This window comes from Falco biarmicus, chromosome 16 (genome assembly GCF_023638135.1).
Source record: "Falco biarmicus isolate bFalBia1 chromosome 16, bFalBia1.pri, whole genome shotgun sequence".
In the NCBI taxonomy this organism is placed as follows: domain Eukaryota; kingdom Metazoa; phylum Chordata; class Aves; order Falconiformes; family Falconidae; genus Falco; species Falco biarmicus.
In genome coordinates this window covers 4,642,912-4,667,123 of record NC_079303.1, presented here as the reverse complement: position 1 = coordinate 4,667,123, position 24,212 = coordinate 4,642,912, and the positions used below count along the sequence as shown (strand labels likewise).

Genomic DNA, 24,212 nt, shown 5'->3' with positions numbered 1-24,212 from the left:
CCTTCGATCGATACGGTGTGTCCTCACACATGCCAGAGCTGGGCAAGAGCTTTTGTTTTGGCTGCTTTGGGAAAGAATTGCATTCTTTTAATATCTCAAAACAAAGATTTACCACAGGGGCAAAAAGACCACACGGGAAGGTGCTGCCGATTTAACCAGAAATGCCCATAAAAAACTGCTGCCGATTTAACCAGAAATGCCCATAAAAAGCTGCTGCCGATTTAACCAGAAATGTCCGTAAAAAGCCTTTGTGTGGGAGCGCCAAGCAGCCCGCAGATGTTGCCCCCCGCTTTGGTGGTGGGACACGCTGTCCCTGCCAGGCTGTGTCCAGGAGGCCAAGGCATGGTCCTGTGGACAGCACAGACAGGCTGCGCTTGCCCGGGCCTCTCCCCTCCCTGGTTTTGCCCTCAATAACTACTTTTTTTGGGAGTCCTGGGTGCCTTGTGGCTCCTCGCAGCACCTGTGTGTGTGCCCCTGTATGTCCATCTCCCCCCATCCCTGCGGCTCTCCTGGTGCGAGGTCCAGGGGCTTTGCTCCGCATCCCCCCAGCACTCTGGTCCTGCGCCTCCTCCCAGCCTCTGGGTGCCAGTCTCTCCCTGCATCACCTTCTGGGGGACCCCCAACTCCCCCCACTCTGCGGGACACCCCCCTACCCCCGTCCCGCTGCCCCTGTGGCTGCTGCTTTGTACCCTGCCCCTCTGCCTTGCCCCTGGGCTGCCTCTGCCGCCCCCCCGGGCATGCAGCTCTGGGTGCCCCCCTGCACCCTGGTGCATGCCCCCCCCTCAGCCCCATGCTCTGCGCCCTCCCCTTCGCTCCCACCCGGTGCGGGGTCTCCCCCCCCCAGAGGCCTGGGGGTTCCCCCTCTCTTACCCAGGAGGTCGCCCCCTCCCACCTGGGAAGCCCATGGGTCCCCCACTCCCCCACTCTGTCCCCCCCGGAGTCCCGTGGGTCCCCCCCCTCCCACCTGGGAGGCCCGTGGGGTCCCCCTGTTCCCACTCAGGAGGGCCGTGGGTGCCCCCTCCCACTCGGGAAGCCCGTGGGTCCCCCGCCCGCCCACTCTATCCCCCCCGAAGTCCCGCGGTTCCCCCCCTCCCACCCGGGATGCCCGTGGGGTCCCCCCCGAAGGCCCGTGTCTGTGCCCCCCCCCACCCGAGAAGCCCGTGGGGTCCCCCCCAGAGGCCCGTGGCTCGCCACCCCCAACCCGGGCGGCCCGTGGGGACCCCCCGCAGCCCCCCCCCCGTCCCTCGCACCGGCTCCCGGGCGGGGCGGCCGCCGCCGGGCGGCCAATGGGCGCGGGGGGGCGCGGCCGGCGGGGCCGCCGCATTTAGCGGCCGGGCCGGGCTGAACTGAGCGGAGCCGAGCCGGGCGGGCGGCGAAGCCGGGGATGGAGCGGGCGGCGGGGCCGGAGGCAGCGATAGGGACAGGGACAGCGCTGGCCGCCTCGCTGGCCGAGGGGTTAATCAAGTCCCCGCGGCCGCTGATGAAGAAGCAGGCGGTGAAGCGGCACCACCACAAGCACAACCTCAAGCACCGCTACGAGTTCCTGGAGACGCTGGGGAAGGGCACCTACGGGAAGGTGAAGAAAGCCCGGGAGCGCTCCGGTAAACTGGTAAGGATCCCCCGGGGCATCCTCCCCGTGAGCCGGTGCGGGGCTCTGCGCATCCCCCGCTCCGAGAGGTGCGGCCCCGCCGGTAGCCGGGAAGCGCGCGCGGGGGCGGGGGGGAGCATCCCAGAGGGGCCTCGCACCCCCCGGGGGGGCTGCAGCTCCCTTTGCCCACTTGACCGCCTTGGCCTTCCTGCCGAGAGGAGCCGCAGGTCCCCGGCAGCCGAGAGCAAACATTGCACTTGAGGCTGAAGGGCTTCCCGCAGCGCCCCTGCCCTGGCTGGGGGGGGGTTGCATCCCCGTCCGGGATGCTGAGCCCCTGGGAAGCGAGTGGCTGTGTGCCATGCATGGCTCAATCCAGCGCAGCCCTCCGGAGGCGTGCAGGGAGAAGTGGGGGACCCTCACCCCCAGGGAAGCAGGGTGCTGCTGGCCTGGCAGCCCTGGCCTTTTGGAATCCACAAGGTTTCAAAGGATAAACCTGAACGTGATTTCCCTGCTCCGGTGCATCCTGCACCACAGGGTGCTGGGACCCGAGAAAGGCGCTGGCACCCACAGCCTGTCCTGGGAGCTGGGGGGGAGCGATGGGGTCCCACGGCTGGACCAGCTTGGGCAGGTGCTGAGGGCTGAGCAGGGTGTGAGGCTGCATCGCTAACGTGCCGAGGAAAACCACTGTAAATCCGAGAGGTTTTCTTGTGTAACGCTCTTCGGTAAGTCAGCTCTGCCATTTCCATTGGCCTATCTGATTCTGAAGAAGCTGCTGTTTTGCTGCATAATCAGGGCCTTGAAATGCAGCTTCCACCCACAGACCTGGAAGGATCCCTCCCCTCGGGATGGGCGAGAAGCCTTGGCTTTCCCTGGCGGCACCTCACAAAGCTTGTGTGGGGAATGGCTGAGCTGCCAGAAAACTCACCTGCCTGTGGAAGCCCCTTGGGACAGGGGCTGGTTTGGCTAGCAGGTTGGTCTGTTATAATGCAAATTAAACACACAAGCCAATGCCTCCCCAATAAATGCTGGAGATAGTCAAAGGCTGGATGGACTAACTAGTACCTCGACGAGCTGGCCGTGTAGGAACGGGAGGCTTAACCACAAATCTTCCCTCTTCCCACAAATTCTTTCTTGTAGCACTCGGCATTTCCGGACCTGTTTAATCTGCAGGCTTATCCTGAGCTGGGTGGGTGTTTGCTCCTGCTCCAAGTGGTTTTCACTTCCCAAACACCGAGGTGTGAGAGCAGGTCCTGCAGCCTCTGCCAGTTACTCCTCGTGGGCTGCGTGGATCCAACGTTACCGGCTGAGGCTGTAACGCTGGAGCTGCTCCGTGCCTGGTTTTTGCCTCTGGCTAATCAGAAAGTGCTGCTGTCAGATGCACTGAATATTGAACCATCTCGTTTTGCTGCGTAGCTTTCTTTTTTTTTTTTTTTTTTTTTTTTTTTCTCCTCTGAATTTTAACCAACCTACCCGGACTTAGTTCAGAGCAAGGTGTCTCTAACCAGCTGGTAGGCTGCAGGGAAGACCAAGCTCCCACAGCTGAAGGGTTTTTGGGGACTTCCATGAACATTCTTTGTCTGAAAACCCCTTGTTTTCCAGTTAGAAATCCTTTAGGTGAAATGATGCTCATACCTTCTGGTGGGTACTTCTGCTGAGTGCCCTCCCCAGTCCTTGGAAAATTGTTGTGTCCCTGAAATATTAAGCAGGTGGCGAGAGAGTCACTGGTTCTTTTTCCTTTCCCTTTTTTCTTTTCTTTTTCCCTGCATCTCTCAGTTTGAAGACTCGGTAATATGTGCCATGGTGGTGCAAACTGGTTCCTGCACCTGTTTGCAAGGCAGCATCTAGCCTTTTTTTTTTTTTTTTTTTTTCTTCCAGCCTGGTTCCCAAGCCCTGGCCCGCAGCCAAGTCAAACAGAAAGAGGGACCTTCTGTGGGACTCGCTTGCGGTGTCAGAAATGTATTTGTGGCCTTGTGCGTTGTCAAGGGGGAGGCAGCACCTGGAATATTCCAAAGCAGCAAAGCCTCTTTTGATCTCCAGTAAGGGGCGAGCACTGGTCTCTTCCCTAGTGGGTTGTAATCCATGTTTCATGGAGCATGAAATGCTGCACTCACAAACTGGAATAACTTCTGAAGTGCTGCCTGGGGTTGTAGCTGAATGCACCTTTCAGCAGCTGCTGAGAATACCTGCTCTGCCTCCCGCCCCACCCCCCCCACCCCCCAAAAAAAATAAAAATTAAAAGGCTTTTTGACTTGGAATGGACTCTCAAATTCTCTAGGCTCCTGCAGCGGGACTTCTTGGGGATGTTTCCTGCAGGAGATTCTTCTCATGGCGTTGGTGGTGGAGGCAGTGTGTAGGCTGTGGTGCTGTGTCCCTGAAGCTGCTGATCCCTGTCTCCAGGGTGGCACAGCCTTTTCTGTCTCAAGGGATCCTCTGCTGTCATCCCTCTTAGGTAGAGGATGTTTTGGAACAAAGCTGCTTCTCAGCACCCCTGGGGAAGGATGGGATGGCCCAGGGTTTAGCCTCCCCATCAGCGCTTGACAGGCAGATAAATCATCCCACCTTGAGTGGCTGGCTTAGTCTTTGTATGAGATGAGGACCCTAACAGTGCCGTACCCTTGCTGTGCATCGTGCCTGGCCGTTACTGTCTGCAGGCGAGCCCCGGGGCTGTAACAGTGCCCTAAACCTGCTCAGGGCTGCTGACTCCCTCTGCCTTGGAGGTCACTAACCACCGGGCTGGTAGGCAAGGGCGTTCACCAGCACCCTGCTGAATACACCCGGTGGCATCTCCTAAGGCTTCCCACAGCCTGGAGCCACTTTGTCTTTTTATGGAAGGTGGATCTTGCCCTAAGCCCCGGCTCAGCAGTGCATGTGCATGAGCATCTTGATCAGCAAACACGCGCTGCATGCACCGCAAAATCCTGCGGCAGTTGGGTTGGATGTCGAGCTTCAGGGGGGAGATGAATAGAGTGAGTCAACAGGAATTTGGGAGCAGGCTGGCTTGCTGCAGGAAGGCTTTGCCCGTGTTCTACTGGGGGTCAGGTAATCAGGGGCTGGAGCAAAAAAATTGTTAAACGTTAACCTAGCACAAAGGTCAGGGAAAAGAATACCTGGCTTTCAAGAAGCTCTTAAGCGCCTTCAGAAGCTTTGCCCAGAAACTTGCACCTGGGTTATTGGACTTTCTTTGGCCAGAGTCCATTCTGCTTGGTTGCTCCAACCCCTGGGGCTGATGCAGGCGTGATGCTTCCCCAGTGAGCAGGAGGCAACCTCTGCCCTGGCCAGTGCTGGCCTGAAGTGGACTAGTGCAGCAGAGCTCTGGGGCTGGAGGGACTCCATCGGCCATCTCTCTTGCCCATCTGAGCTCTTCAAATTGACCTGTCCTCCCATGGAGACACTGATGTGGCAGCTGGGATCTTGCTGCTTTAGTACCGGGTGACTAGCTGTGGGTGCAATGGGTGTTACTTAGCAAGGGCTGCAGACTTGCTCTGAGCCCTTTGCTGTTGCTGCTTGGTGGTCTAGCTCTCAGGGAACGAGGTGTCTGACTCCCCTAAATCAGAAGGAGGTGAGGCCGAGAATCCATCCTGCACAGCCGAAGGCGGAGGAGGGTCCCTGCACACTGTAGCCATGAGCATCACTCCTGTGCTGGCAGCTGGGGCCGTCGGGTGTCCGTGGCCCCTCTCCCCGTTGCTGGGAGACCTGCGTGGAGGTTCCTTTACAGGATTAATGCTGTTCCGCATTCTTGTCTGATAGAAAAAAAGAGGTTCTGCTGGATTCAGTTGTAAATTCAACCCTAGGAGCACATTGTCTCTCCCCAGCCCCTTTGAAAGAGGATTAGAAGGCATCTATTCTCCAGCACTTACTCTTCTTTCTCCTCCCCTTTCAATTTCCTTGTAGAGGATAACTTGAAAACCCAAGTGAAAGGCTGGAAAGCAGCTTCCATCGTCCGGCACCATGTCTCCAGGCCGGCTGGAGTACAGTCCTGTGCCTAGGAGGGATCTACTCTTTAATAGCAAACTTTCTCTTACCTTTACATGATCAGCTCCTTGAAATAAGTATTTACGAGGAAAACAAAACCTGGTGGTTGTTTTTCTTTTTCTGGTTTTGTTTTTTTGGGTTTTTTTTCTTTCTTTTCTTCCTGCTTTCATGACCCCAAGAAGACGTTGTTGTTGTTATCTTCCAAGTCATGTGTGCAGGTCACATTCCTCTGGCTGGCAGCGGTCCAGCGGCGGCTGTAGCCTGGGACACAATTCCTGTAAGCCACGGCACATAAATGAGGAGCAGGGCTGTGCTACCTGCAGGAGGAGGCTTGGCAAGCTCTCCTGGTAGGAGCTGGCAGCAGGTTTCCCTTAGGGGGGAGGTGGGGGGAGCTTCTCCCTCGTGCACAGCATCAGGACTTGGAAAGTAAAAACCCCTAATTGATAAAATTCACTTTTTTTTTATTTGGAGTTGCTTCAGTGGAGCCGTGCAGCATGGCTTTTGGGTGCAGCACGCCTGAATGGGGAAGATAGGCTATTGATCTCTTGCTTGTGAGCCCCTTCCTGAAAGGGGGGTGGGGTGGGTTTCTTGCCCTGCAACAGGCTTTGGGAAGCCACGATGCTTCTGGCCCCAACAGCCAGGTGACCCTCTCTGCATGTGCTCATTCGCAGGTGGCTATCAAGTCAATCCGGAAAGACAAAATCAAGGATGAGCAGGACCTTGTCCACATCCGGAGAGAGATTGAGATCATGTCCTCCCTCAACCACCCCCACATCATTGCTGTCCACGAAGGTGAGCCCTCCTCTCCCCTTCCCATCCCAGCAGCATCCCCGAGCAGAGCCTCCCAGGTGGGCTGGGTACCAGGGCAGGCTCTGCGGCAGTGGGGTTAGCGCTTGCTGCCCTTCTCATTCAGAGCACAAGCTGTTTGCTATGGCCTGTGTGGTGCTGGTGACTCAGCACCAGCAGGGAGAGCAGATGCTGCTGGGCTGCGGTTTCCCCGCTGCACTCCCCCGCCTCTGCGCAGAGCAGCGGCGAGGGGAAATACCTGCTCCAGAAATAGCCGCTTCCCAACCCATCGCCTCCCGCCCGGAGAGGAAAGCTGGCTCCAGGAGTCTGTGTGGCCTTTTGAGGCTGGAAGCTTTGGTGCTGCTGCCGGCGAGAGGCTGTGCCGTGGAGGGGGAGCTGGTGGCCAGGGCTCCCAGCAAAGCCCAGTGTGCTGTGTGTGGGTCTGGTTGTGCTGGATGCTCGCCCCAGCCACGGCAAGTGCTGGAGCGATGGGAATCTGTGACTTTGCTGTCAGCCTGAGGCAGGAGCTAATCTCAGTGCTGGAGTCCCACTTATTCCCTCCCCTGGGGCACAGGAAAAGCAAACTGCAGGGTGCTGGGAGAGCTCTGGGTGCTGCTGGGCTTGGCTGGACGCAGGGTGCTGGGAGAGCTCTGGGTGCTGCTGGGCTTGGCTTTACGGCCAGGGCTGGGCTTTGCTCCCAGGGTGTCTGGACAACACCGACCAAAGGGGAATTTCTCAAATTCTAACTATGACTAGACTTAGAGCAAAGCTCCAGCTGGATCAGTCTTTGCTTAAACGCTGAGTCCTTTGGCCGCAAACCCAGCGTGCTCCGCACTCTCCCTCGGGGCTGGCTCTGCTGGGGTTCATTGTGCGGTGCCGGCATGTGGCCGGTGCCTGCGTTATCGCTGCCTCTGGTGTGTGTGAGGGATCCAGAGTCCTTTTGTCCTCTCAACAAAAGCAAGTGGATTGGCAGTTCATGGGCGGTGTTTGCAAGGACTGAGTCACGCTGACTGCTGGAATTCAAAAAATATTGAGGTAGCTTTCTGCAACAGGAAGAAAATGCTCCTTTTCTCGGCTCGAGCCAGGGCTGTGTTGAGAGCAATGGGAACGTGTAGAAAGGCCAGCCAGCAGCTCCATCGCCTTTCCCCTTGGCAGAGCTCTATCTAGCAAAGAACCATGTGTCTTAGTCACCCCCTGGCAGAGCAGGGCCCTTCCTCCCGTGCTGTGTGGCTGCAGAGGCCGCTTGTCCAGCAGCCCCAGTGGCACTGTGGGATGCGGGTGGCAGCTCTGGCCACCCCATTCCGACCTGTGGGTACCTGCAGAAACCCCGACACCTTCTGTTTTGCAAAACAGACTGAGGGCACAGGCACTGGGGTGGGCAGTGTGTTAAGTTGGTCAGGGCTCCACCTGCCCGTTAAAAGGCAGGAGAAGTCCCTTACCTCTGCGAATCCATCCTAATGCCCTGTGGCTTCCCATCCCTGCGCAGTGTTTGAGAACAGCAGCAAGATCGTCATCGTGATGGAATACGCCAGCAAGGGGGATCTGTACGACTACATCAGCGAGCGGCAGCGGCTGACGGAGCAGGAGGCACGCCACTTCTTCCGACAGGTCGTGTCAGCTGTCTACTACTGCCATAAGGTGGGTCAGCACCACGCTTCCCACCACCTTCCCGGTGGGAGAACGGAGGGATCGCTCCTGTGTGCTTGGCAGGCTCCGGGCAGAAGTGCAGCAGCTGGGGCTGGGCAGGGGTCTGGTGCGTGATGGGGAAGCTCAGCCTGGGCTGGGAGGTGAGGGGAGCTGGTGGCCACTGGCCTTTCCTGGAGAGGGGTTCATTCTGCCTCTCACCTGGGGTGCGGCAGCTCTTGGGCTGGCACGGAAGCAGCGCTCAAGCAGCTTTCGGGAAGTCCTTGTCTTGGCTTTCCGCTGCTGCGGCATAGGGTGACTAACCCTGCCAGGGAATTATCGACTTGGAGACACCCAGGGCTGTCTGCTGGCGCTGAAAGCTGAGCCCTGGGTCACCTGTTTCAGCCCCTGAAAGGGATGTAAACCCACAGGGCCCTGACCGTGGAGCCTGTGGGTCTCCCTGGAGGATGCTCTGAGGTCGCGCCCTGTCATATATTGTTCCTGGGTACCCGCGTGCCCTTGGCAGGGAGGAGGGGTTGCAGGGCACCTCCTGAACCTGAAGCAAGTTGGAGTCTCTCTTAGCTGGGCAGTAGCAGGTCCTGGTAAATCATGGAGCTGTGCCCCGGCGGGAGCGGGCACTGGCCGCTCTCATGGGTGGGTGGCTGGGGAGGGTGCGGGAGCTCAGCGTGGCACCCGGTGTGGGGTGCTGGCGCGGGGTGCTGCCCTGCTCGTGCTCCTGAGCACCACGGGGAGCTGATAGCACACGGCTTGGGTCATGGTTTACAGCCCGTCCTCATTGACGCACCCAGGGTTATTTACTGCTCCTCCGATTGCTGTCACAGTGTCCTGTTCGCGTGCCGCTGTGCACGGCAGTGACCTCCCCATGCCACCTGACTTTCCCTTCCCCAAACCCGCTGTGAGCTAAACCCGGCTCTCCCCTCCCTCGTGCAGAATGGGGTCGTTCACAGGGACCTGAAGCTGGAGAACATCCTTCTCGATACCAACGGCAACATCAAGGTGAGAGCCTGGCCGCGCTTTGGGTGTCACCCAGCAGAGGGGTTTAAGGGATGCTGCCCAGCGTGGGCAGACTGGGGGTGGCCACAACACCATGGTCCCTGCAGGGCACGCACTTTGCGGAGCTGCGGGAAGCCATCTGTCGGCACTGGGACTGCTGGGATCAGCCTGGCACTGCTGTTTGCCCAGGAGATGGGGAGCCAGGAGGGCGCCTGTACCTGCCCCTGCCATCTGCACCTGGCAGCTGAGCAGGAGAGGCTCCGTGCTGCCTATTAAAGCCGTTATCTATCTCTCTGCTGATAAGAGGGCAAAGTCTGAACGCTGAGGTCAAAGCCCGACTGGCTGGATAAGGAGGGACTCTCCCAGCGAAAGTCCTGGTCCCTGTGTGCACCTCCCGGGTTGGCGGAGGGAGGTGTGGGGCAGCTCCTGGCTCCGCTGGCTCTGAGTGATGCTTTTTGCCCCAGCTGGGAATGCTGTGGCCGCCCGGGGAGGAAGGGCATGGCTGCAGCTGGGAATCTGCTGCGGTCGGTGATAAAGGGCTGCGGGGTTTTATCTCAAAGGGGGTAATTTTGCAACTGGGAGCTCATGAGCAGGGGCTGTACCTGCTGCTCAGTGAGAGGTGATGGGCGTGATGAGGATAACGAACGAGTGTGCGAGGTGGTGCAGAGAGGGGCTGAAGCAACCTGGTGTGGCTGTGAAGGAGCTGGAGGAGAGCCCGGCAGCTCTCCCTCTAACCCCACCTGTGCCTCTGCTCCCAGGGTGCTGGTGCTGGAGGAGCAGAGCCGCAGGGCAGCTGCTGTGGTGGCTGGGATGAGCTTTCTGGGAGGGGGAGAGGGGCAGGAGCAGCCCTGGGGGTGGGCACCCAGCCCGCTGCTGCTCCCTGAGGAGGCTGGGGGCACCCAGGAGCAGGGTGCTGAGGGCAGCACTGGTTTTGGCCGAGCTCCCAGCTGGGGAGCTTTGGGTGGCAATGGTACTCCACCCGTGAAGGGGGGCTTTGCTGCTTGATAACAGCTATAAATGTCTCTCCAGATCGCGGACTTTGGCCTGTCCAACATTTACCAGCAGGATAAACTTCTGCAGACTTACTGTGGCAGCCCACTCTACGCATCCCCCGAAATCATCAATGGGAGGCCGTACAAGGGCCCGGAGGTAGGCTGTGCTTCACCCCCTGTGGATGGGAATGTCGTGCTGCCTCTTTTTGCTCGGCCTTGGGAAGGCACTGGGTGTTTTCCAGCGGAGCGTTGTGGGCAGAGCCCTGCCTGCGTGCTTTGGGGTAACGGGGGTCGCCTAAGACCAAGTACCGCGTGGTTGGTGTGTGGGAGCCACAGAGGGATGGACGTGGTGGGATGCAGGTGGCTGGAGCTGGTCCTGCCCCATGCTTTGTCCTCCCCCTTGGCTTTTGCCATTCTGGTAGCCTGCTGAGGCTCTGGTGGGGGGTCCTGCCCAGCCAGGGTGGGGGCCAGGGCAGCCTGGTCCTGCTGTCCCCCCCTCCAGGCTCATCTGTCCCTCTGGCAGGTGGACAGCTGGTCCCTGGGTGTTCTCCTCTACATCCTGGTCCACGGCACGATGCCGTTTGATGGCCACGACTACAAGACTCTGGTCAAGCAGATCACGAGTGGGGACTACCGGGAACCCACAAAGCTGTCAGGTAGGCGGACGCCCACCACCCCACGCATCCCCCTCCCACATGTTTCCTTCAGTGCCTGACCTGCCTCTTCCCCAGATGCTTGTGGGCTGATCCGGTGGATGCTGATGGTGAACCCGGAGCGTCGTGCCACCATTGAGGACATCGCCACGCACTGGTGGGTTAACTGGGGCTACAAAGTGCCCATCGGGGAGCAAGAGCTGCTGCGGGAGAGCGAGTCCCCCCTGGCCACGGTGGCAGAGTGGCTCCGCCGCTCCTCCCGGCCCCTGCTGGAGAACAGCTCCAAGGTGCGATGCTTCTTGAAGCAGCACATCCCCGGTGTAGCCCTGGAGCGGCAGCGCTCCCTCAAGAAGTCCAAGAAGGAGAACGATGTCTCCCACGCGCTGCAGGAGGTGGCCCTGGCCCCGGAGAACCCCTCCAAGTCCATCCTCAAGCGGCCTAAGGGCATTCTGAAGAAGAGAAACTCCTGCGAGCAGAAGGTGCCTGGCCCTGGCCCCCCACCGGCAGTGCCCGTGGGAGAGGCGAGGGGTGAGGATGGGGAGGTGGCCGCTGCGGATCTCACCCAGATCCTGTCCTCGGGCATGCTGCCTTGCAGCACGGATGTCGGAGCGGTGCCCATGGCCGTGCCCAAGAAGGGAATACTGAAAAAGCCCCCGACGAGGGAGTCTGGATATTACTCATCCCTGGAGTGCTGTGAGTCTGGGGATGTCCTGGATGCAGGGAGCTTGGACCTTGATGGGAACGTGTTTGCTGACAACCCCTCCCCAGAGCAGGGCCCCCAGGGTCTCCCCACCCGTAGGAAAGGCATCCTCAAGCACAACGGCAAGTACTCCTCCAGCAGCACCGAGCCAGAGGGTCTCCCTGGGCAGGGCTTTGGGAGCTTCAGCGAGGTGCCCCTGCCTCAGGCACCCCGCGCCCGCCCGTCCAGCGCCGTGAGCGAGGACAGCATCCTTTCCACGGAGTCCTTCGATCAACTTGACCTGCCTGCCCTTGTCCCCCATGGTGGCAGGGGCATGCGGGGCTGCATCTCCGCCGACAGCCTCCTGCGGCTGGAAGAGGAGGAGGAGATGGAGGAAGGGCGCAGGTTGCGCCGCTGGACTGTGACACATTGCCGGAGCCCCCTGAGAGAGAGCAGCTTGTCCCTGGCAGGCTGTGACAATGTCACTGAGGTCTATCGATGTGCTGTGGCCATTGGCATGAAGCTGAGCTGAGGGCACCTCCTGGCAGGGCTCCCCGGGGGGGTACGTGTTGGGGAGGGGGCCGAGCCCTCCCTGTCCCAGGGCTGCTGGTGCTGCTGAGCCACATCCCACGTATTTATTTCGCAGCCTTGTGCCCCTTGGGGAGGAGCGCAGGTGGGGAGGGAACCAGGGTGGCTCTGGGGCATTGGCAGGGAGATGCCCCAGGGGCCGGGACATTAAATGGACCAAAGTTCTGAGTGATCCAGCCACTGCCCTTGCAGAGGGGCTGGGGGGTCCCGGAGGCTCCTCGCTGCCTCATCCCCTCGCAAACAGGTTCATCTCATTGGGGGTGGGGGGAAACCAAGGGGTTGTGAATTTTTTTTTTTTTCCTTTGCACTGTGTTTTGGCTGCACAAGATAACAGATGGGGCAGGTGATATATACCTCAAACAAGCTGGAGATGTAGCAAGGTGCTGGTGAGGGGCTGAGGGGTGCTGCCCTGGCTGCTGCCTGCTGGCTGGGCTCTTGGGATGTGCCGGCAATGGGATGCAAAACCACCCAGGCTTTGGCTCTTCCCTCTCCTATGCTGAGAAACCCAACTGGATCTGGCCAAAACCCCAGTCTGAGAACATGCTCTGATGGTAACATCACTATTTTTTTTTTTTTTTTTAATGTCAAAAGGAGGAAGAGGAAAAAAAAAAAGTGCCTTTGAGGCACCATGTCTTTATTTATTGCCTTTGTCCAACTTGATGTAAAACTTCAGCAGCACAGGATGTGTTTGGCTCCGTAACAGACTCCCAGATGTTTTTTACAGGGGGTGGTGGGTGGAGGTGTCTGTGCCGTTGTCTCATGTGCCGCACATCGAAGCTCCGTTGCACTATTGCCACGTGTACGCTGGCCCTTTCCCTTCTCCAGGGTGTGTGTGATTTCCCCTCCTTCCTACAGAGGTGGTCTTGAGAAAACCATTAAATTAAAAGCAAATGCTAGATCCGAGTCGTTATCTTGATTGCTGTGCCACTGCTGCTCGGGGGAGCAGGGAGGTGTGATAGGGTGCTGCTCCTGGCAGGATGGGGCTGTGCATGGTGCTGGGCCTTGCTGCAGTAAAGGTAAGTGTGAGTTAGCTCAGGATGTATCCTCTGGGGTATAACACCTTCGTGCAGCATGTACTTGGCCCCTCCAGTGCCAAGGCTGCTGCGTGGGCTTAAACTGGTGCTTTCCCCACCAGTGCTGTGCGGTGCTGAGCTGTGCCTTGGCATATCCCTTATGTGGGGGTTCAGCACCCACCAGGATGGTGACTGGCTGTAGTTTTTAAGGCTGAGCAGCTGTGTGACCCCGTGAGGGGGGCTGGCTGGGGGCAGGACCTGCTGTGGCAGTACCACAGCACTGCTGCAGTGATGCTGCCTGCGCTGTGCCCCTGCACCGGAGGGCAACGAGTGTGAGCCTGAAGTTCAGGGAAAGCTGTGATGGATGGGGGTGGGTGGCTGCTGAGGATGGTGGACTTGTTACCCCCTCCCCACCGCAGGGTGTCCCAGCTCTGCTCCCAAACTGCGCTTTGACAACGCCGGTGGTGGGTGGGTTTGGATTTGTGGAATATCTGCAGGTCTTGGCTGCAGGAGCTGCCTGCTGGGCAGCTGCCATCTCCACCTGCAGTGCCGGCAGGTGCTGGAGAAAGGACAGAGCGAGACGGCCCCAGCAGCCAGAGCTCGGCCGTGGCAGGTACCACCGGGCTGTCTCCTCTCCGACCCTTTCCCCCAGCTTCCTTTGTCCTCTCCTCCTGCTGCTGCATTGAGACCAGTTTTATTGCTTTACAAAGCGCTGTAACGATTTCCCGTTTCCAGTTGGGTTAATAAGAGACATTTCAGGTCTCCACCACCACCGCGGAGAGGCTGAGCCGCAGGAGCAGGGTGGCAGGGTTGCCTGCCAGGAATGCCACCCCTCGTCCCACGCGGCCAAAGCCATGGGGGGCCACGTGCGCTCTGCCCCCCGCCGCGCATTCCCTGCGTGCTTCCCGTGTTATTAAGAAATGTCGGAGCATTTAAAACTGCTCTGAGGGCATCCAGCTTAGCCAGGGCAAAGTTCCAGTGCCCTGTGGGCTGCTGAGGTGGGAGGGGGCAAGTCGAGGGCTGCAGCACCCATGGGTGCGGGGGCATGGAGCATCCCAAGGTGGAGGTCACGCTGGGGAAGGGACAGAGCTTGCTTTTTGGAAAGCGTTGGTGGGTTTGGTTTCTGGAGCATCCTAAGGTGCTGCGGTCCTGTTTCATTAATAATTTTCAAGAAAATGTTCTTGTGTGCCGGCTTCAGAGTACATGCTGACCACCCCACCACGTGTGTCCCGGCTGGTGGCAGCTGCTCTTTGCACCAGTTTAGGAGTGGTGTCTTGGTCGGCTCAGGCTTGCGGCAGCCCCCCAGGGCTGCGGCAGCGAGCGGAGCTCCCACCCCACCTGTCCTGCAGCGATGCGCAAGGGTGAGAAATGCAGTCGGAGACTCCCAGGGCTGGATGAGCAGGCGAAGGAGGCAGTCTGAACCCAAGGGCACCTCGGAATCGGTGGGAGGGGGCTGCAGTGACTGTTCCCCATCCCTGCCGGTGCCCCCCTCCCCGCACTGTGCCCGTGCTCTCAGCATTCTCCCACCAGCCCTTGGTAACGCTCCTTTCATCCCAGCCCTGATTTCCACTGCCCCCCGTATGGCAGCTGCCCCCCACAGCTGGGGCCTGAGCCCCCCTTTCAGGCCACGACTATTATTAACATCTCTTCTTTATTCAGCCCTTTCATCTTGAGGATTCACAAACCTCCTGCTTCCCTCCTGCCTCCCCAGCTCCCGGGAGCCGCTCAGCGCAGCCCCCCTGCCCCATCCCTGCTGTGGGTGTTTGAAGTGGGTGAAAATGACCTCAGGGGCGTTTTGTTAAGAAAATGCCATTTTTTGGGGGTGACTTCAGCATTTGCTGGCAGTGCTGCCTTGGTGTGTGGGAGCGGAGCTGTGCTCCTGCTGGGCTAGCTTCGGGGAGAGGGAAAGGGGATGAAACACTCAAAGATAAATTGTCCCTGATGATGGGTGATGCTGGAGTGCTTGGAGCACTGTGGATTTATACCAACTGGTGCAAACTTCCCTTGCCACTGTCCCGAGGGGTTGTCCAGGTGAAGCCAGCCTGCAGTGAGTGCCGCGGCTGCTGGGGGGACAGTCAGGACCCCCTCCTGCTAGTCCTCAGGGTGCTGGCTTCTTACTGGGGGAAACTGGTACATCCCCATGGGCTGCACCCCAGGGACTGGTGTTGCAGCCATTGCCGGAGGGCAGGTGTAAGGATTGTCAGGCATGAAAACTGGGCATTTCCAGGGATTTTTCAGTGGGGAGGGGGTTGGGGTGGCTGGCCTGGCTGTGGCTTGGTGGCTCGCTCACACCCCAGGCATGCAGCACCATGCACCAGCCCAGACCTGTAGCTGCCACTTACCTGGGGGCTGTTCCCGGAGCCACGTCCCCATGCGTCATCCGCAAGCAGCCCCAGCACCCTAAAAAAAGGAGAGAGAAGGATATTTTGGGGCCGGAGCAGCAGTGAGCTGGCTGGAGGAGTGGAAGCGGGTGGCTGCCCCACCACTCCCAGCAGGTCCTGCCCGGGCTGGGCTGGGCGTCCCGGCAGAGGGGACCTGTCAGCGCTCCCCTGGCCCCGGGGAGCTGCCGTGGCCCTGAGTCACCCCACAGCACCGCGCTCCTGCCCGGGCTTGTGCCGTGGAGCCCGGATGCGCTGAGCCCATATTTGGGGCTGGGAGTGGGACAGGCAGAGCAGGCTCGGGGGGACACAGCGTGGGAAGGGAGGCATGTGCCTTCCTGGGGGGGGGATGCCTGTGACCCCCAGGGACAGCCTGCAGCAGAGGCCACTTGCATGTAACTGCTGAGAAAGCGGCTGCAGGCAGGGCAAGGGTGCAGCTGGCATCTCCGCTGGCGCTTGCGAGAACCGTTCTTGTATCGGTGGAAAGGAGACAGTGGCAGGGCCACAGCCTGCTCTCATTAGCAACTGGCTCCTAACGATGCCCAGGGCACGGAGCGGCTCAAGGAACGTGGGTGGATGCCCCAAGCGCTCTGGCTTTTCGTATCTGCTGCCTGGAGGCTGTCATCCTCCCGACAGCCTTGACTGAGCCACACTGCCGTTCCTTCGTGTAGAAATCTCCCCTTGTTGGTTTTCTTTTCCTCAGCTTTTCTGCTTGAGCATTTTTTTGTCTGTCTGACGCGTCATGGGCCCAGAGCCAAAAATATTTTTGAGACATTTTGTCGTAACTTTGAGTGCCAGAACAATTAACACAACAAAGTTTAGATGTTTCTTTTGCATGTGATGCTTTCAAAGTAGGGCTTTTCTTTTTAAGGTGCCTCCACAACTACCTGTTTGATTGCTGGATTTCTTTGAAGATCTAAAGAGAAATCCCCACATGAAAGTCCTCCCGTCTTCAATGGCACTTTGCTGCAGCCCGGAGCGGCTGAAAAGGGGGAGAAAGCGGCACCCGGAAACTTTGATCCTGTTTCCCTGGAGCATGAGGAATGGCTGCATCACATCTGAGCCTGAGACCTAAAAACGTAATCCTGGACCCCACCAGGGACGTGGATAACTGAGTGCTGGTAACCATCTTGAAGCCCCAGTGCTCTCCCAAAGCCACGGCAGTGCTGCTGGGGCTGTGCCGGAGGGGGAAGCCCGCGGGATTTCTCTGAGCAGCACAACTCTGCCCACCTACCCAGACCAGCAGCTCCACAGTCCTGGGGTCTGCAGCACTGGGGCTGTGGTCCTCTCTGCAGCAGGATGGGGCAGAGGGGATGAGGAGAGGGTGCTGTGCCAGCACCGCTGGAGCATGGTTTCCAGCTGAGGGACCATCCAGCCATCTCCTGTCCTGCCCATCACTTGCAGGGCCATCTGCCCCATCATGCCTGCTGTGAGCTTCCACGGTGGGACCCCCAAATGCTCTCACTGGACAACTCCTTCTCCCGAGCATCCAACAGCCCATCCCTTGCTGAGCCCCTGGGCACAGGCGGGCACGGCTTATGGCAATGGAAACCCCTACGCTTCTCAAGCGCTTCATATATGTGCAAAGCAGGCATGGGAGGCGCAAAGCTGGCGGGGCTCCCACGGAGACACGGCAAACGAGCCACGCTGGCTCAACCGCCCGGCCAGGCACGCCGTCACCGGCTGCCTGCGCCGGGGGCTGCCGGCTGCTATCGCCCGGCGAGAGCAGGGCTGCGCTGGGGCTCCGCGGGGACATGGCACACCCAGATGCTGTCTCCTTGCCAGGCTGCCAGCTCAGCCCTCCCCGCCAGAGCCGGCTGAACCGCTTTCTCTGGGTGCAGGCTTGGCTTCTTGCAAAAGCAGGTGAAGCAAGAAAGGTGCCCATTTTTCCAGAGGCAGCGGCTGGGGGGGGGCAGGGCTCAGCACCGCTCGCATGCAGGGCAGTGCCGCTGCAGGAAGTTCCCAGCCGGGATGCAAACCTGCTCCCGACATGGCAATGATGTCCCAACCTATGCAAACACCACCAGCAAGAAGCAGGCCTCCTGGCAACATTGCGGTAGGTCTTGTGGGTAGATGGATATTGGCGTTCCCATTTTACACCTGAAGAAACTGGAGTCACACAGTTACTTGGGTGCCTAAAGATGCAAAGCGTTGCTTCACTGGATTGTCAGGACAGCCTCGGTTGGATTTGCTGGATTTGGGACCCACCAGGTCCAGCCCTTTCAAGAAACCCGTCTGGGTGCTTCTTTGCTTTCACTGGCAACCAGATACGCTGGGAAAATCACCCTCCCCTGCAGCTCCCAGCGGTTCTGCGCTCCCTTCCCGTGTGAGACATGGGACAAGCTCCCTCACAGCACTGGGCTGGGGGACGGGGGCTCCCAGCTGCTACAGGAATGGCTCTTGGCAGAGGCATTTTAGAGCCTTCTGCTCCCCCTGTGCTGGTTGCCTTGTGCCCACCACCGTGCAGATCCACCTGGGAGGGTCGTGGTGTTGGGGTGCAGCTTTCCCCCAGTACACCAGTCCCAGTGGAGCCCTGCCCAGCTGGAGAGGTGCTGCCCTGGACACTGTGGAGATGCCATCAAGGTGACACTCGATGAGAGAAGGTGTTGCAAACCTCAGTGTCCTGTAGGGTCACCTGAGTCACTGCGCTGTCAGGGCTTTGCCCCAGACAGGTCACCCTGGGGACTGCCTGAAGGATGGTTTGCACAAACCTGGGGTGCTCCGTGGGCAGCAAAGGGCTGGGATGAGGGTGTCTGTCATCAGGGAGCTGCCCACAGCGCAGCCCCATGCCCCTGCGCTCTGCCTGCAGCACCTGCTCTTGGTAGCCAGGAGGCCACCAGCCCACGGGCACAGGGGGCAGGGACAGCAGAGCCATCAGGGACCCTCCAGCAAGCCTGGGGGGTAGCAGGACCCTGAGCCTTTGGGGGTGGCAGGACCCTGAGCCTTTGGGGGTACCAGGACCCTGAGTCTTTGGCCATCACCTTGTGCCATTTGTTGCCTGATGTGGGGCAGTGAACATTGACTTTGGTTTATGGTGGGACCTGCACTGGTTTATGGTGGGACCTGCACATCCCTGCTCAGCCCCACGAGGGTGACCAGGGACCGGCACAGCCAAGCCATGGTCTCAGCTGAGGGATGCCCGGCTGGTGCCCGGCTGGGTCAGTACCTCGAGATGAGGCAGTTTGAACGGGAAGGATGGTGCTGCCCCTTCCCCCTGCTCCTCCGCGGTGACTTGCTGGGCAGGGGGCAGCCAGGGAGACCCCCCCAGCCTCCACCATGCTACGATCGACCTGCGAGCCTAGGCAGCCCTCGGGGAGCTACACGATCAATTATTTTTCTAATCTTATCTAGCTGTCTTTCTCCTGCTTTCTCTTGTGTGCCTTTCTCTCCCTGCCTTCCCCTCCCTCCCCTGCGCTTTGTAGCTGCCCGACAGCCCCACTTCCCCCCTCCAGCCCTTCACTTTGATCCTAGGAAGAAGCAATTGATACTCCTTATCTTTATTGTGGTAGAGACATTCCCGACACTGCCCTTAATTAAATTCCTCTTCATTTTCTTCCATAAGCTTTTCTTTCCCCCTACTCCAGACGAGTATTTATTTTTAAATGTGCAATTAAATTATTAGATTGGCCATGAGTATAACAGCAGCCAGATCCACCGGGGCTCTGCTCCGTGCAGTTCAGGGGGTGACCCCAGGGCTTTCCCCCCACGCTCCCTCCCTGTGCAGCTCAGCCATGGGCTGCTGGGGTCATTCAAGCTCGAGGTGCTGCTGCTCACCCCGTGTGCCCGGGCAGGGAGCTTGGGCTCGGAGGCTGGCAGGGCCTGGGACCAGCCTGTGGCGTAGGGACAGCAGGTGACAGGCAGCCAGCACCCACAGGCACTGGCCTTTCCAAAGCCCAGTGTCAGCAGGAGCTGCTCCACGGTGTGGCTGATGCACCTCTGATGGCTGCAGACGATGTACATGGGTGCCTCGATCCCCTCACCACCGGCAGCAGCCCTGGAGAGGGAGGCATTTGCAGCGCACGGGGTGATGGTGTTCTCTGCTGGGTGCTGAGCTTGCTGAGAACCACTCCTGGGAGGGGTCCAGACGCCCCCGGGAGAAGCCCAAGTGCCTGTGCTGGCCAAGAGTGCAAGAGAGTGTGGCAGCGGTCTGGAAAGCAGGCGGTTCCCAAAACCACATCACCGGTACAGAGCAGGCAGGTGGCATCTGAGAGTGCCCGTGCTGACCTCCCTGTCCCTGTCCCTGTCTCCGGCCAGGACATGCCCTGCCCGAGCAGCTACAGGAGCTCACAGCAGGAGGTTGGACCCCGTCAGTCGTGGTTTTAATTGCAGTGGCTTGGAGGAAAGGGGCTGCACGGGACATTATCAGCTCCCATCCATCCAGCAGCTCCCTCCCCACCATTCCCTGGCTGCAAGAAAGAAAAGGGAAGCTATAATGTGGGCAGGCAGACCCCCACCCCGGCCCCGGTAGGGATCAGGGAAGCAGGATGGGCTCACGGGTGGTGGCAGCAGCCTCCTGTGCCCTGCTGTGCTCTGCGGAGGGCAGTGGTGGCATTGACACAGGTCACAGTGGCATGGGCACTGCCAGCGGTAGCACAGGTGCTGGTCATGGTGACATTGGCACTGGCCGTGGTGGCACAGGCACTGGCCATGGTGGCATTGGGACTGGCCATGGCGGCACTGGCCCTGCCCACGGTAGCACAGGCACTGGCCATGGTGGCACAGGCACTGGCCATGGTGGCATTGGCACTGGCCACCACCACTCTCACCAGGTGAGACCCGAGTGCCCCAGAGCAGCTGCCGGCTGTGTCTCTGCACCACTTTAAGCTTTTCCGCTCGGAAATTTTTCCTCCAGACACTTTGACCTCAGGGGCAGTGAGTATTTTTCATGTAGATCAGTCGAAATTCCCCCGGAGACAGCGCAGGAATGTGAAGCATGTTATCCTTGGTACCAGCTCTTTCTTTTTACGGCCTAAGTTTGGCCACAGCCAGCCAGGGGGAGGGGATGCCTGGGGTCCCGCCGTCTTTCCCACTGATGATTGCCAGCATCCCCGCGCCCCTAGACCCCCTTTCTCCTCATCTTCCCCCTCCTCCTTGGGAAAACTCCCCCGCTGCATTGCATCCCCACGATGTGCCAGGATGGGCTGTCCCGGCGGGTGCCTGGGTGAGGGTCCCCATGCCAGGGTTTGCAGTGGGGTGAGCAGCAGCAAACGGGGGGTGAGGCAATGCCAGCAGCACCCCAAAAAGGAGGTGGGTGCCTCTGGGCGCACGAGGGAGCAGCCTCCAGCTCTTGGTGCTCCTCTCCTTGGGCACGCAGGGAGGTCCCCAGAGCCACGGGGACGCTGCTGGGATGTTTTGGGAGCCCCACCAGCAGAGCAGAGGGCAGCTAATATATTATTTTATCGTCTGAGGCTCATGCAGCTGGAAGCTTGACGGCGTAACACTAGTGAGATAAATGGCTGCCTTGTTCATCTCCATTAAGTGCAATTACCCCTTAGATACCAAACCAATTTATTATTATTATTACTTCTTCAAAGCTTGCTGTGGTGACAGGTGCCCATGCACAGGAGGCAGGGGATGGGGGCCAGTGCTGCCTGGCCACCCCTCGCCCCATGCCGTGGGGCCTGGGCACCCCAGGGTGCCTTTGGGTTGCACCGGCAGAGCGGTTGCAATGTGGCAAACCAGTCCCAAACAGGGAGCGAAGGGAAATCCTGCAGAGGAAAGCATTCCTCTGGCTGTGCCCACCAGAGAGGTCCCACCCCGCCGGCTCGGCCACAGTGCTGGTGCCCCCCACCCCTGCAGGAACCCTCCGACCCACCTCTGGTGTTCCCCAGGAGCCCCCAGTGCCCGTTCTCCCTGCGGGCACCCACGCCAGCCCCATGCCATGTGGCTCGCAGGGGATGCGACCTGTTCCCCACTCCGGGGCAGGGGTGGCTGAGCCCCAGGACCCCAGGGTGCAGGGCCATGAGGGTCCTCGTGCCCGGTGGCACCAGCTTGGTGTGCCCCGTGGCCCCCGCCACCCCAGTCACTCTGTCTTATCCCGCTCTCAATAGCAGACTGGGAGCCCAGCTGCAGCTATTACATAAAACGCAATTAGCAAGGCGGGCGAGGGAGGCCTGAATGGCATTAAGGAATTCCTCCCAGGCTGACGTCAAAGCTTCACCTCTCCTCTCACCACCCACACAAAGGGGGCCGTTATGAGCCCCCCTTCCCCTCCCCGACCCCGCTGTGCCGCTGCCCGCTGGGAGAATGCCAGTCCTCAGGGAGCCCCGGGCTGCACATGCCATGCGGGAATTGTCCCTGTGACCAGCGCGAATGTCACCGGCAGCTCCCTGGCTGCATGTGCAGGATTTGCTGGCTCTTGCCTCCCCCCTTGCCGGGCATGGCCCTTGCCGTCTGCCAGCTGCTCGCTCATGGGAGGGGGGCTCAGCCAGGTGCCCAGGCCTGGGGAGCGGGAGGATGCTGGATGCTGGATGCTGGGGGGCAGCAGGGATGTGGCTCCTGGCTGGCAGCACCCAGCCCACGGGCCCTGCTGCCCCCAGGCAGGATGGAGCTGAGGTGGGGACCAGCCCAGGCAGCTGGCCAGGGGGGACAGGCATGTTTGGGAACAGGAGGCACCACAGGTCCTGAAATTCCTGCTGGGATGGCAGTCGCCCAGCAGGCTGGAGGAGCTCTGCTCACCGCCCCAGCACCGGGGCCTCATCCAGCTGCTGCCAAGGAGGTGGTGGGGGGTGGCTAGTGCCAGGACATGAGCATTTTGCTATGAATGCCCCAAAGTGCCACAGGCTGCTCCGCTGCCCTCAGCCAGCGGGGGCTGCCTCTGCTGAGGGTGGGTGGCAGGGCTCGTGCACGGTGCGGGTGGGACCTCCAGGACCCTCCCCACTTTGCAGAGGACACAGCCATTGCTGGTGCTGAGCTGCGGCACGCACCCGCTGCGTGCTCCGGCACCCTATTGCACCCACCTCCCACTGCCAAGGGAGCCCACAGCCCCCTGAGGTTCATTTAACTCAGGGTGCTCGCTGCTCTCCGCAGAAAGCCCCCCTTGTTCCGCAAGCTCAGGACCACCAGCCCTCCCCTCTGCCCCCCGCCAGGCCCTCCCGCCCCTCCGCGCTGCGCCAGACCCCCAGCCCGGGTGGGGTGGGGTGTCAATGCCGCGTGCAGGCAGGAGAGGGTTAAAGCGCTAATTAGGGTGCGCTAATTAAGGTGAAGGGCCCAGCCCGGCCCTGCCCGGCACTTAGGGAGGATGCTCGGTGGCTCCGGTCCCACCGCCGGGCCCTCTGCGGCGGAGCCCGGGGGCCCCCCTGCGGCCGCGGGTCCACAGCGCCGCGCCCCCGGCCCGGCCGCCCATCGCCGGCAGGGAAAAGGCTTTTCCCCGTCCTTCCTTTTGCTTCCTTTTGCTTCCTTTTGCTTCCTTTTGCTTCCTTTTGCTTCCTTTTGCTTCCTTTTGCTTTCTTTCCCCACCGTCCTTCCTTTCCCTTTTGCTTTCTTTCCCCACCGTCCTTCCTTTTCCTTTTGCTTTCTTTCCCCACCGTCCTTCCTTTTCCTTTTGCTTTCTTTCCCCACCGTCCTTCCCTCTCCTCTCCTTTTGCTTTTCTTTTCCACCGTCCTTCTTTTTCCCCATGGGCAGGGGGCAGCTGCCCCCCCGGGTCTCAGGGTCCGGGCTGGGGCAGAGCCAAGCAGTGAAGGCCGGTGTGTTCATGTCGCAGGTGTAGTGGTGCTGAGCTGCCCTGGCGCAGCTGGTGCCGCACACGCCTCGCCGGGACGCGGCCGGGCTGGCAGCTCTGCTCAGCCTGTGGATGCGGCCGGTCCCCAGCCTGGTGCCCCAGCATCAGCCCAGCTCCAAGCAAGCCCACGTTGCTCAGACCGAGCTCACGGAGCCAGGACCGCTCCCTGCGGGAAGGATGTGTCCCGAGTGCCACCTGCTGCGACAGGCCAGGCTCCGCGGAGCCTCCGCGAAGGTCTGTGCTGTCTCGTCCCACCTGCAGCACGGTCCTGCGCGCTGGCGCTTGGCTGCCTCGTCTCCATCACCTCCTGGATGCCCTTTCCAGTAAGCACAGGGGATACCTGGGAGCGGGGTCCATCCCCGTGCCCCCAGTCCTTCCGCAGCCAGAGGCAGGACTCTGTCCCCTCGACGCCCCACCACCTGCTGCTTTGACTGTCCCCACCCGTCCCCGCTCAGCAGCCAGTTCAGACCAGTTTGCCATCTTTCCAGGCCAGAGCAGCTAAAACCCAGCCTGCCACTGTGCTTCAGAGCTAGCGCAGCCTCACCTCCCGGCTGCCCCTCCACACGGAGCTCACTCGCAGCCCCTGTGGTTCGACTTCGGAGCTGGGATGCACCCGGTACCTGCCGGCCCTGCTGCCATGTCTCTGCAAGGACAGTGGGGCCACCTCTTGCTGTGGCCACCCTCCACCAGCCCTCCTCGGTCTCCTCCACCACTTCTTTCCTTGTCGATGCATCAGACCCAGTGCCCTGGTGTTGTGGCTCCTGCTCAGAGCTCTCTGCTGGGGCTACAGGCTGGGGTCTCCAGCCCGGTGCCCCACCAGCCCTCCTGCTTGCAGCCCCCCACCCCTGTGTTGCCAGTTCCTCTGCTCTGTGCAGAGCCCCCAGCTGCTGGGACGCACTGGGAGTTGTGCTAGTGTGAGGGGTGATGCTCAAGTGCCCAGGGGATGCAGGGAGCCAGATGTGGGGCCACAGGTGGGCTCGGCTCGGCTCTGGGAGCACAGAGGATGTGGGAAAGGACATGTACCTTCCTCTCCACCTGCTGGAATTGCCTCTGCCCCTCCTGTGGGACCCCTCAACCCTCCCAAGCACCCCGTGCCCCCGTATCAGGCTGGGAAGTGCCACAGAAAATGTTAAGGGGCAAATTCTCAGCTGAGGCAAAGTGGTTCAGGGGCCTCCGAAGTCGGTGGAGTGGCACCAGAGGAGGAT

General features: G+C 60.2%; 1 protein-coding gene across 1 annotated transcript; it reads left to right on the top strand.

Moving 5' to 3' along the window:
- The first annotated feature begins 1,343 nt into the window (after nucleotides 1–1,343).
- Nucleotides 1,344–12,791, top strand: NUAK2 (NUAK family kinase 2). Its single transcript, XM_056361966.1, has 7 exons — nucleotides 1,344–1,609; nucleotides 6,232–6,352; nucleotides 7,833–7,984; nucleotides 8,921–8,986; nucleotides 10,013–10,132; nucleotides 10,499–10,631; nucleotides 10,707–12,791. The coding sequence occupies exons 1-7, from the start codon at nucleotides 1,385–1,387 to the stop codon at nucleotides 11,837–11,839; spliced, it is 1,950 nt and encodes a 649-aa protein (XP_056217941.1). The 5' UTR covers nucleotides 1,344–1,384; the 3' UTR covers nucleotides 11,840–12,791.
- The last annotated feature ends 11,421 nt before the right edge of the window (nucleotides 12,792–24,212 follow it).

What these genes read in the sequence shown, in the direction of transcription:
- NUAK2 (XM_056361966.1), top strand. Translation starts at nt 1,385, where the DNA reads ATGGAGCGGGCGGCGGGGCCGGAGGCAGCGATAGGGACAGGGACAGCG. An exon ending in GGGAGCGCTCCGGTAAACTG is followed by an intron (nt 1,610 to 6,231) that starts GTAAGGATCCCC and finishes GCTCATTCGCAG; the next exon opens with GTGGCTATCAAGTCAATCCG. An exon ending in ATACCAACGGCAACATCAAG is followed by an intron (nt 8,987 to 10,012) that starts GTGAGAGCCTGG and finishes ATGTCTCTCCAG; the next exon opens with ATCGCGGACTTTGGCCTGTC.